At 39.4% G+C, this 12,711-nt stretch overlaps 2 protein-coding genes across 7 annotated transcripts in view; both read left to right on the top strand.

The window, feature by feature from the left end:
- Positions 1-5,154, top strand: part of POPDC3 (popeye domain containing 3) — a 30,176-nt gene extending 25,022 nt beyond the window's left edge. For all 6 annotated transcript variants that reach the window (XM_005287705.4, XM_008164899.3, XM_008164902.4 and 3 more), the window contains 3 exons: positions 162-891; positions 2,268-2,376; positions 3,067-5,154. In XM_005287705.4, coding sequence (XP_005287762.1) covers positions 401-891; positions 2,268-2,376; positions 3,067-3,378 — 912 coding nt within the window. In that variant the 5' untranslated portion in view covers positions 162-400 and the 3' untranslated portion in view covers positions 3,379-5,154. The remainder of the gene's footprint in view (positions 1-161; positions 892-2,267; positions 2,377-3,066) is intronic.
- Positions 2,266-12,711, top strand: part of BVES (blood vessel epicardial substance) — a 71,112-nt gene continuing 60,666 nt past the window's right edge. Inside the window, exon 1 of the mRNA XM_065588271.1 lies at positions 2,266-2,376. Coding sequence (XP_065444343.1) covers positions 2,337-2,376 — 40 coding nt within the window. The 5' untranslated portion in view covers positions 2,266-2,336. The remainder of the gene's footprint in view (positions 2,377-12,711) is intronic.

The following is a 12,711-nucleotide window of genomic DNA, read 5'->3' as shown; positions in this document are numbered from 1 at the left end:
TGCTGGAGCCACTTGGTGAAATTCTGTGACTTGTATTATGTAAGAGGTCAGATTAGATGAACATAGTGCCCATTTCTGGCATTAAAATCTGTGAAATCTTGTCTGAGCTAACTTATGCAAATGTTTGTATAAATGCTCCTCTCTTTTCTTCACTTGGCCAGATCAGATCATGTTATGGATCCAACCAAATCAAAAGGATGCGTGAGCCGGTGAGAAAGAACATGGACTTCTGAGAACACTAACTTCCTAGATGCTTAAAATAGAAGAGCCTGGGATTATGGTGATCAGTTACCAATGGCTACAAAGATGGAAAAGCAATGGACCCCTCTACCTGTACCTGTATAAATAAAGTTTTAGAAGGCAGAGAGAACTTAAATTGAACCAAATAATTATTTCAGCCATGGGAGAAAATGAAAGTTTTTGGGAGAGCTTGATATATGCACATCCTACCTGTGTAGCCTGGAAGCAAGAGCCAGAAGGATCTATCTACCATCTAGCTAGTATTCTATTCGTTGTTGGCTTCATGGGAGGAAGTGGATTCTTTGGGCTAATGTACGTCTTCAGTTTGCTTGGACTGGGCTTTCTCTGCTCTTCTGTATGGGCTTGGCTGGATATATGTGCTGCTGATATATTCTCCTGGAATTTTGTCCTCTTTGTGATATGCTTCATACAATTTATTTATGTTACTTACCAAGTTCGGAGTGTTTCCTTTGAAAAAGAATTCCAGGAACTCTACAGTTCTCTTTTTCAGCCTCTGGGAATCTCTTTGACTGTTTTTAGGAAGATTGTCTTGTGTTGTGATGCAGAAGTGGTTACTTTGGAGAAGGAGCATTGTTATGCTATGCAAGGCAAAACACCTATTGATAAACTCTCTATGCTTGTGTCTGGAAGGTTTGTATCAGTTTGTTCGTATCTATTTACAGGGTGGGTTTTTTCATCCTTCCAAATATAAAAGTAAACAGTAATTCCTTATTTGTATATTGTTTGCTCACATTTAATTCAAGTACCAGAGATTAAATAGGCCGACAGTTTAAAAACTGTAAACATGTCCAAGAAGTCTCCAGCATAAGAACACTTTGAGCACAAAAGCCATAACAGCTTAAAGAACAAGGAGACTAATTTTTTTTTTCAGACCATTGTATTATACCACTTCAATTTTTCCTTAAGAAATTCAAATAAAGGGAGCATGAGTGCATTCATCAACGTGTACACTGTATTTGTTACCCATCTATTGTTTTAATAACATAAGAATATTTTAGAAGTGTTCTCTATTAGTATAACCTGACTAGTATGGGAAACAAAATTGTGCTACACCATATAGCAGTGAATGCTATGTTTGTTTTTAATAGCGAATCACTACATTATATCCTAGATTGTACCTACCTGCTTCATGGGTGTCCAAGGAGTGGAAAAGGCATAAGAAACAAACAGCCTCCCTCCACAACAGCTGGGCACAACCACAGTCCCTGCTAGTGTCTGCATGAGTGCTAGCTATGATGCAGGAGTAGTGTCCATCCCTCCACATTGGCCAAACATGCAGGGAAATGCATGCTACACTCCTTCCTGGGGTGAGACAAAAGACTTGCACGCCCCTGCACGTGGGAGATGAGAGCATTAAGCCCCATCCTGAGTAGCCCTCAGAGTGGCATACAAGGTGCAGTTGAGTCCTAGATAATTTTTTAACTCATGAAAATCTTTGGCCTGTGGAGGGCTAGGCCATTTATACAGAGACCCAGTGTCTCTATGCTATTCCTCTGGCCTCACAGCTCCTGAAACAGCATTACCTTGCATGGGAAAACCATATATGTTACATGAGGGATGTCTCCCCAGCTACCATGCCTCCCTCTCACCTTAGCCCTCTAAAATTGCAGAGCCACAAAATAACAAAGGGGGTTCTATTGGTCTTAGAAGAAGGTGAATCATGCTTTTTCACCATCTCTATGTATATCCGCCATATCAGGCCACTGTATGCCTAACGTTCAGCCCTTCCACATGCTAGTCACCTATAGAATGATCTTGCCTTGAGTAAGGACTAGAAGATTTGAACCTTAGTTGCTTGCTTGCTGTTTTGTATGTGCTTGTTCCAACTGCATATAAAAACTTAAAGAAAACTGTATGAACAAATAAGCATAGACCTCACTGTCCTCAACACCCTGTACTGAGTATTAAAGTACCTCACATCCGGCTGCTGTTTAAATTTAGAAGTAACTTACTATTCTGTCTACTTTTATGAGTGCAATATTGACATATCCACTGTATTTTGATAGGATCAGCGTGACCGTTGATGGAGAGTTTCTGCATTATATTTTCCCCCTTCAATTTCTGGATTCTCCTGAATGGGATTCCCTAAGACCCACAGAAGAGGGTATTTTCCAGGTAAAACATGAAGGGTTTTTGTGTACTTCTTTAAACTGTTGCATAGTTAAACACTTTAGAAATTAATGTACTGTATTATTTTTGTTATTGAAAATGCCAGACTTGGGCATACAGGGGAGGGAGGTCTGGTTACCCAATTGATTGGTTATGTCTGTATTCTGTTGGTATTTATTTAGTTTTATATTGTTGCTGCAAAATATGATTGCTTAGAAAAAATGACCCTATTTGGTATTTCAGAATTAGACTGCCTTTGTATTATGTAATGGTCTTTTTACATTTAGTCTGGGCTTACACCTAGAGAACTTCTGGATCCAAGAAAACTAGAAATCCTTGGTCTTCTTCCCCACCTGTCTTCTATCTGCAATGAGTCTTGGGTCATATTCTCACCTGGCTTAAATTGACTTAGCTCAGTTAACTTTAACTATTGTATATACAGAGCAGAAAGAATAAGGCACATGCACAGGCAGCAATCCAAGAAGCACTAGTGGCACTTTCAAAGGACTATTTGTAGGATTTCTGTGGCCAATTGTCATAAAAGCCTGATTCTGCAGTTTTTTTTACTTGTGCAGCTTTCCTATTGAAGCCCATGGGAGTTTCTTCTGAGTAAGAAGAATAGGCCTGAGCCCTTCATACAATTGTATAGTCAACATCAGCACACTGGAATTTAGCTATTTTTAATCTCATTTTCAGGTAACTCTTACAGCAGAGACGGACTGTCGATATGTGGCTTGGAGGAGAAAGAAACTGTATTTGCTGTTTGCTAAACACCGTTTCATTTCACGTCTGTTTTCAATTTTAATTGGGAGTGACATTGCTGATAAACTATATGCCTTGAATGACAGAGTGCACGTAGGAAAAGGACTTCGATACGACATCCGGTTACCAAACTTCTACCAAGTGGCAGTACCAGGGACACCCAAAGTGCAACCTGCAGAACAACTTGTGAGCAATTCAAGACAAAAGTTCACTAACATTGCAAACTGTGACTCTTCTAAAAAATAACAAACGAAAAGATATATGCTAAATTAAATAGGGAAATACAAGTTAATAACAGGAAAATCAAGCTGAACAAAACCTAGTAAAGCCAAACTTGATTGAAAGTGCCATTTACTTTAGCTAAAATAGCTTGCATCCCTTTTCTCCCTGCAGAGCCAGCTGGTTGGCTTGTACATCTTGACTAATTATGCATTATGATTAATTTCTTTTGTTGGTCTTATTACTTTTGGGGGGGGGGGAAATGAATCATGATGGGATGAAGCTTTATTGTAATTGTGGTGCCTTCTGTGTGTGTGTGTGTGTGTGTGTTTTTTAAATGATATTTGCATAGCGCTCTTGATCATATGTATTCCAACTTGCTTGTCATAATGAATTATGAATCTATTTCATCATAGTGAAAAGCAAGTTATCTTATCTTATTTTGAGTTGCTTGTTACATTCATAATTACAATATGTGAACCTGATCTTTTTTTAACCATCAGAATCTTAGAGAAGATTACTTTAAAAAAAAAATTAAACTCAGATTGTCGTTTTCTTTTTTAAAAAGGGGAAATGACAGAATGTGAAATGCACAGTAAGACAACGTTTTTTTTTTTTTTTCTTTCTTTCAGTCCATGAACAGTTGATTTCTCTCAGGCTATAGGAAAGAGGCATTACATGGAAACAAAAAACACTAGTGTAATTGCCAACGTGAAAAAAAGTAAAGCAATCAATATAATTGCTGCAAAGTATATAATAGGAAAAAGTTTGTGTAGTGCTTTGAAGTAGCTAGACTTCAAAGGTGTAAATGCCAATCATAATGTACAATAAATACTGTACATCAATCAATCACTAACATATTTAAGTCTATATTTTACAGAAACCCTTTGTCAGGTTTGTCATAAAGCAACACAAATCAGTAAATACGTGGGGCTACCAACATAAAACAGCAAACTATTCTTCTTAGTAGTGAAGTACTCCTATTTAGCTTGCAAAGTCACTTTTCTGTGCCTATAAACGTTTTAATTTAAAATACATTTTCTCCCTAGTGTGGGTGTCTTTAATAGTTTATGGGGATTGAAGATCAACATTTGGTTGGAGAAACCTAGTTTTATACCTTTTCCAATTGATTTTGAGGTCATTGTGCCTTTGGGGAAGAGGTGTTTGAATGTCTTTCCTAACTTACTATCTTGCTCTATGCTTGATGCATGCCTATAATCAAAAAGGGAGAACCATTACTATTTTATGAGACAATATTAATGCTTGATACATATCAAGGTAGATTGCCTTTTTAATATTTAAAACTTAAAAATTGCTCTAGGGTTTGGGAGGAAAAGTTAGTGCCTGCCTTTTTTTACTAGATCTTATGAGTCATTGGTAGAGGTTTAAAGCAGTTGCCACAGTCTCTACCTTGAAGGTAATCTTACTGTGTAAGAGGAAAAACTCTTTCAAAAACACATTCATCCTGGAGCCTGAGTGAAGTGGTTTTCAGTAAGAGTGGCTTTACAGAAGAAACCAAAAAAATCCATGTATTTTAACAAAGTTATTACAAGTGATGAAAAAGTATATATTGTACATCACTCAATACAAATAAAAGTAGTATTTACAATGCAAGAACAATTTTGCTTTTAGCTTTCTCCATTTTCTAGAGAGATAGATATGTAGTGGTGCCATGTGATATTGCAGAGCTACTTGTGTATAATGGGGTAATCCCAAATTCATTCTAATAAAAACCTCTTTATTATGTACTCCCTATGTTATGCCACATGATGTCACGATGTCCATAAAATGACTTTGTTTCTGTAACCCTGTGGCAATACCTGCAGCCATTTAATTAACTGAAAGATGCTGAGTCCCTAAATTAATTTTGGAGCTGAGGCTGTACACCATTTTGCGGGAGGTGGCTTGCACCTCATCTAATTGGGTTCTCTTATTGCTTTGTTGACTTCTCATTTGTGTTCTGCCAACTCATCCATCTCAGCCACAATTATGAAATATCTCACTCTTCAGATAAACTTTCAGCATTTTTTTTAAAGGTACCCCAAAATTATTTTTTTCCTCACCAAATCTGACGTAGATAAAAACCCAGGATTGAACATGTCCTTTGCTATATAATTTGTTTTGGACCAATAAGAGGTTTTACAATATTTTATGAACCCCTAGGACTAGAAATGCCATTAGAAAGGTAGTATTCTAATTTTGACAGACATTGACAAAGCATTGATTTATTGCTCTGATAGACATTCAAATCAAGACATCCTGCCTTTTTTTATTTATTTTTTTAAAGCTAATTTTAAATAATAGAAGTTTTACAAAACTTACTAGTATTATTTTCTCTTGCTTGTACTATCAGATATATGGCATAATATTCTGGTCCCCTTTGAAGTCAATGACAAAACTCCCATTTAAAATTCTGTCAAGTATCAGAGGGGTAGCAGTGTTAGTCTGAATCTGTAAAAAGCAACAGAGGGTCCTGTGGCACCTTTAAGACTAACAGAAGTATTGGGAGCATAAGCTTTCGTGGGTAAGAACCTCACTTCTTCAGATGCAAGTCTTGCATCTGAAGAAGTGAGGTTCTTACCCACGAAAGCTTATGCTCCCAATACTTCTGTTAGTCTTAAAGGTGCCACAGGACCCTCTGTTACTATTTAAAATTCTGTGACCATGAAATTGACCAAAGTTGACCTTGAATTTGGAAGGGTCCTAACTGTCAGTGTGAGTATGTACAGAGAGACAGATATAGACTTTGGGCCTGAGTCTTACCCCACTGTGTAAATCAGGAATAATGTCATTCATCAATTAGATCTTACTGGTTTAAGTGACAGGGTAATCAAGTCAACACTGCTCTATGAAGCACAGAGGTCCATATTGTGAATCCCTTACTTGGACTGTAGTGACTCTGCTTGAGTAGCACCTCGCTCTTTGGATAGTTGCATTGTCTTGATTGGGGCTATTGATGGAGTTGGGTTCTATTATAAGTAAGGGTGGCAGAATCTGGCACAATGTGACTGTTTTAAAAGCAGCTGTTTGCCCTTTCATCTGTGCATCAGTCTGTCAACTGATTAGTGCTTCCAGCATTTTTGAACATGTCAGGCAGGAATCCCCCTTCTGAGTTGCAAATTTCATGCCACCAACCAGCAAGATAACTGTGCCCCAGGAAGAATTTAGCTCAAAGAGAGAAGATGGTGTTTGCACCACTAGCATTCTCAGGAGTTCCCCTAGTATGGGTGGCAGTATTTAGTCTTGTGTAAAAAGCAAGGGTTACATTCTGCTCCATTGCCTGGGGTGACAACCAGGGAGAACTTATCTCTATTTATTATAATACATGGTGCAACTTCTAATCAAGAATTATTTTCCTTGGACCAAAACAGAAACTGTGGCTCAATCTGATCAAAGAAGATTTGATCATGGAGTAGATTATGGTACATAGCACACAAGATTCAGCCTGTTTTGAAGAAAAATGGGAAACGAGCCTGAATAATAATGCTATAGACTTACCACTCCGATTGAAGCTATGTACTCTTGTAATTATGAAATGATGTTGATACCACTTTCTAGAAAAAAGTTTGATAATATGAAATTATTGAGAGACAATGCATTGCCTACTGTTATATTCTCAACCGACATGAAAAATTACAATAAAGTATTTTGCCACTGATGTGAACTGGTCTTGCAAGACCATCTGTTATTAAAAACCATTCTCAATTATTTAGGTACATAACATGAAGGAAAAAAACTACACTGAACTCGGGTGTAAAAATAGATTAATTACTCTGCTGTAATAGTTGAATTTATATTAAAAAAAAGTGGGAGTATTTCTGAAATACTCTGAGGTAGCTGAATAGACACATTGTCAAATGATTCCTTAGCCTACCTTTGGAAAATGTTTATTTTGATTACATTAATATGCATGAAAAATATAAGTATCATAATGGGTTCATGATTCCAGAGGGAGTGCATCAATTTTTCATCTGCATAATTCATACTAACTTGTTTTTTTTTGTAGAGTTTTGTGTGTGTCTGCAGTTTCTGATTAATTTTCTGTCTAGTGTAGATGCAGTAAAAGCTGTAATGAGCCTTGCATGGTTTGGACAGATGGTTTTAGTACACCATTCACAGAACCTGACCGTGTAAACACTGATGTTTGAATTTTGTGGTGTTAGTAATCCAGCACAAAGGTGCTCAAGAAGACAAGTGCTATACATAACCCACTTTGTTATTTTAACTTTCAAAGTCTTCACCTCTGTTCTATGCATACCCACGTCCCAATGTGAATCAAAGGAATTAATGAAACTTAACATGCAATTTAGCCTGGTAACTTAACATGTAAATAAAGCCACATCATCTTGGTGAATCAAAGAGTGTAGGTGGAGCTTCATAAATACAAATGTGCTGATTTTCTCCTACACAAGTGAGGCATGTGACCTACCCGGCTGCTCTGGGAGGCTTAAGCAGCAGCTATGACTTCAGTGGGACTAATTGCATGAGTAAGGATTTGCAGGATCATGCTTAAGGTCAAAAAACTGCTGGCAGATTTACCTACAAAGGCAGCATACAAACATCACCCATGGAGAAGGTAAGAAGCTTCCAAGAGCTTGAGGGAGTAGAGGAAGATGTTCCAGCAACTAAAGCGCTACCCGGGATTCTGGGGAACATATTTTAAATCCCTGCTCCACCATTGACTTTTTGTATGACCTTGAGTAAATCACTCAGCCTAAGTTCCTCATCTGTGAAATGGGGATGATAGTGCTTCCTTATCTCACAGCAATTTTGTGAGTCAGTACATTAAAGATTGTGATGTGCTCAAAAGCTAATGATAGGGGCCATATAAGCACCATAAGCAGCTGCGATAAAATAATAGTGAATAATGTTTGCTCCTTTCAGTGCTGGCACTCACTTCTAGCCCTGGAAGATCTTCAAATACCAAACTTCAAAATCATGAGACTTTTATACACAAAAAGCTATTTTTGATCATTTTATATATCTGCACAATTATTTTTTCTTTTCGGTACAATGTGGGCTCCTGGTAGCTGAAGTCTTGTTGAATTGAGATTCAGCCATCGGGGGCTTCACTCCCAGTGTAATTGCACTAATACAAACCCCAAGTGTACTTTAAAAAAGCTGCAATTTGCATTAGTTGAGTTTACTGCTGCCTGAAATCCTGGTTTTCCTTGTCTACAGTTGGGACTTGCACTGGTGCAGCTAACACCAGTTGCTGGCTACCAATAGCTGAAAATGCCAAGTATAGACAAATCGTAAGGCTCCGGATTTTACAGGTAGAAGAATACAAAAGGAAATCTCAATGAAAAATATTTAAATTTCTTGAAAGCATTCTTAAAATAGTTTTTTTCCGTAGTACATATGGCATATATGTAATAAGATGGTATGAAGTTTCATTAACATTTATTTGGAATAACTTGCATTACTTGTCAAGTTACTGAGTTGTGCAACCATTCCCAATTCCTGCTCATATAACCTTTATACCACACAATGTGTGCGTACACGTACGTACACACACACACACAAAATTCATACAGTGTAGAGGATGGACTGTGCTCTGGGAATGGCTCTGGGCTGTGTGGTCAATGAAGATGTTGTTTGTAGGACCCCTGTTTCATTTGTTGCAGAAGATGGAAAGTTTGTAGTGAAGGAAGCGAAATATGGTCCTGTGTCTAAAGATGTTGAATGCCAGCTCTAAAATGAGGATTATAATAATACCATTTAATCTCAAAGGAGTGTTTTGAAATTGATTAATATGTGAAGCAGTGAGGCCCAGATCCTCAGAGGTATTTAGGCACCAAACTCGCATTGAAATCAATGGCAGTTAGGTGCCTAAATACCTTTGAGGCTCTAGGTCAAAGAAACTATGGTGAGAGCACCATAAAAACAATTATGAAGAAATTACTTATTGTGTATTGTGCAGCATTGGAATGGTGTGTGGTACATAAGGCATGGAACCGCACATTGAATGTGAGGGATAAAAAGAAATGTTGAATAGCTACCTATTCACTCAGTGAGGCAGGGGTCCTTTGGAAAAATAGTAGGTGATCATGTAATTAAAGACTATATCATAATTAAGAGTTTGTGTCAGTTATTTTTAGTTAAAGTCACATACAGATCACAGACAATAAACAAAAATTCACGGATGCCTGCACCCTGTCTGACTTTTACTAAAAAATAACTGGGGAGGGAGGTGGAGGGAAGGGCTGAGGGGGAGCATGAATGACAGTTGGGCCCTGTGTGGGGGAACTGACAGCCTGAGCTCCACCGCCACGGGGGCATAGTCCCAATCCCAGCCATGGGGGGGAGGAGAGGTGCAGAGCCCCGGGCGAGGGCAGCCCTGGCCACAGCCACTGGTTGTGGGGGACATACAGCCCTGGCTCCAGCTCTTGCCACAGCCATGGGGGGCAGGGACAGCCGCAGCTGGGGAAGGGATGGGGTGCACAACCCTGGCTCTGGCCCCAACTGCAGCCACTGACAGCTGAAGCCAAAGAAGTCACAAAGCTCCAGTAAAGTCATGGAATCTGTGACCTCCATGACTAAATATTATCCTTAATCATAATGCATATTATTCCTGGGGGAATTCTGCACCACTGCACATGTGTAGAATTCATGTGCCCTGCAGATTTTTTTCCACCGCAGAAAATACATTGTCGGACAGGCGCTGCAGTTCTGCCTCTCTCCCACAAGGGAATGATGGGGTGCTACAATACAGCACCAGCTCACCGCTCACCAGCCCTAGCAGTCAGCAGCCAAGAGGGAGAGAGCAGAGGCTCATTCCTCACAGCACCCTGCTTACAGGGCCAGGAGAGGTGGCATGGGGTATGGGGGGAGGCGGGGCAGAGGGCACATAGACCAGCCACATGGAGCTGCTAGGGGTCATATAGGCTGAGATTCAGAAGGGCTAGCGGGAGGGACAGTCTGGACTAGGGGGTCAATGCGAGTGGGGTTGCAGGGACACATGGGATTGGGGGGCAGGAGGGTACAGGGATACACAGGGAGAGGGGAGATGTACCTGACTGATTGGGAAAGGCTAGGAGTCAGTCAGGGTCTGCATGGGAAAGGCTCCCCAACTTCCTAACTATCCCTCACCCATCCCCAAAAAACTGTTCCCTACTTCTCCCACCCACATCCAACAACCCTCCAGGTTCACTTTCAGGCTCCTTCCCAGCAATTACTTCCCTCTCCCTCAGCTCCTCCATTACCCCGAACTCCCTCAAACCTTTGCACTGCTTCTGAGGCGTGCCGGAAATATGGTTCTGTATTGCAGTTTAAATGAATTATTACTCAAGTTCTGTATTAATATGTCTAGTAAGGAATCTATTCGTCCAAAAACATTTCCTGAATCTTTTTTGTTGTCTATATTGTTACAGAAATACTTGCTGACATGTATTTTGAAATAAATTACCAAAATAATTAAAACAGGAGTGATTATATAGTGTTGTTTTGACAAATAAAATATGCAGAATTTTTAATTTTGTTGGCAGAGAATTTTTTAATTTTTGGTGCAGAATTCCCCCCAGGAGTAGCATATGCAGAAGGAGGCTGAAATAAGGTTACACAGGCAACTTTAATTCCTAATTTGCCTAACTTCTGAGTATTTATTTAACTCTGCAACTTTAATGTTCCTTTAACGTAGTTTTTATTTATGGTAACTATATCTAATTTTGATGTAACTTTGTATTATATTTTGCTAAGAGATTTATCTGAGAAACATCTTTTATATTTTTTCAAATATATATCAAACTTCATAACTGGCTTATTTTAGTTTCTAGAAATCTCGTCCTATGTTTTTAAGCAGAACTCCCCAGTGAAATCAGTGCTCAAAAATCAATACCAGGATACAGCCCTTACTGTTTTTTTGCTGAGTCTCCATTTTCCAGTCCCAACTGAGTTATAGTTTTTCAATACAAACAGAGTCCATTTGGCATACATAAAACAATTTGGAGATTCATTATAAATGATAAGAACATAGCAGTATATAAATACTAAGGACCTGAAGTCAGATGTGGAATATAAAATATTATGCTGTTCTATGATTTTACTAACCAGTGTACTTTGTTCTCCATCATAGTTATTTGAATAGGTATTTTATGTCAGAACAGCATTGTATACACAATGCTTTATGGATTTATTGAAAATAGCATTAGGTGCAAAAACAATAGACATACTGCAAATGTGTGTGTACACTGCAGTGCCTACTTTTAAGGGCTCAGTATAATAGGTTTACTTTACAGAACAAAGAGCTATAATAAATGTAATTCATCAGATTGGTCTTTAGCTATCTTCAATGAAAATTGGGGGAAAGATTTTAAATGATTCATTGTTTGTCTAGTATTTGAAAGATCATTCAAAATTTCTGCAGGAATACTTTATCCTGACTCTATTGGCATGCATTCTGCTATAGTGAGGTTAAATAAACCTAATTTCCCCAATACTAATTCCCCCCTACTGTTACTCACACCTTCTTGTCTACTGTCTGAAATGGGCCACTGTCATTACCACTTCAAAAGTTATTTTTCCTCCCTTGGTATCCTGCTGTTAATTGAATTGTCTCATTAGACTGACCTTACACTTGGTAAGGCAATTCACATCCGTTCATGTATTTATACCTGCTCCTGTATTTTCCACTCCATGCATTTTTCAGAGTGGGGCCGGGATCTGGGGTGAAGTGGGGGTCAAGCATCCCCCGGCAAATCACCACCTTGGGTATCTGTACCAAGGCATGGTATAAGGGACACTGGCTTCCCCCCACCCTCAGTTCCTTCTTGCCGCCAGTGACTGTGCTGGAATGTCTGCTCCTTCGGCTAGCGTTAATTGTTCTCCATTCTTGCAAACTTTGCAAAACCTATAATTTAGTTGTATACAGTTAGTAGTTGAATTAGTTACCCATAGTAGTAGTTCTTAAAGCCTTCCTTAGTCCCAAATGGGACTCAGCCTGGGGACAGGGCATGCTCTGGTCCCCGGGCTTCAAGCTCTGCGATCGCTGCAAACGGCCATGCCCATCAGCAATCCCCATAGTAGCTGTCTTAGGTGCTTGGGTGAAGGGCTTATAAGTGACAAGTGTCATATTTGCAAGTCTTTCATACCCAGGACTTAAAAGGAGTGTGACAAATGTCTTAGAGTACTCCTGATGGAGTCATCAGTCACTCTGGCACTGGAGCAAAGATCCAACTTGGCACTGAGCACCGCAGCATCGGTGGGGAGTGCCCCGCCAGCCTCGTCCGTGGGCTGGCACCATTTCCCCCTTCATGGCTCTGGCCAAGAAGCTGAAGAGGAATATAAGGGGACGATCTCTTACTTCCCACAAGGGAAAGGAGAGGGCTGGGTGCAAGCCAAGACCCGTGCTGGACAGCTCAA

The sequence above is a fragment of the Chrysemys picta genome, chromosome 3 (assembly GCF_011386835.1).
Source record: "Chrysemys picta bellii isolate R12L10 chromosome 3, ASM1138683v2, whole genome shotgun sequence".
Taxonomy (NCBI): domain Eukaryota; kingdom Metazoa; phylum Chordata; order Testudines; family Emydidae; genus Chrysemys; species Chrysemys picta.
Note: the sequence above shows the minus strand (reverse complement) of the source record. Positions and strands in the feature narration are given on the sequence as shown.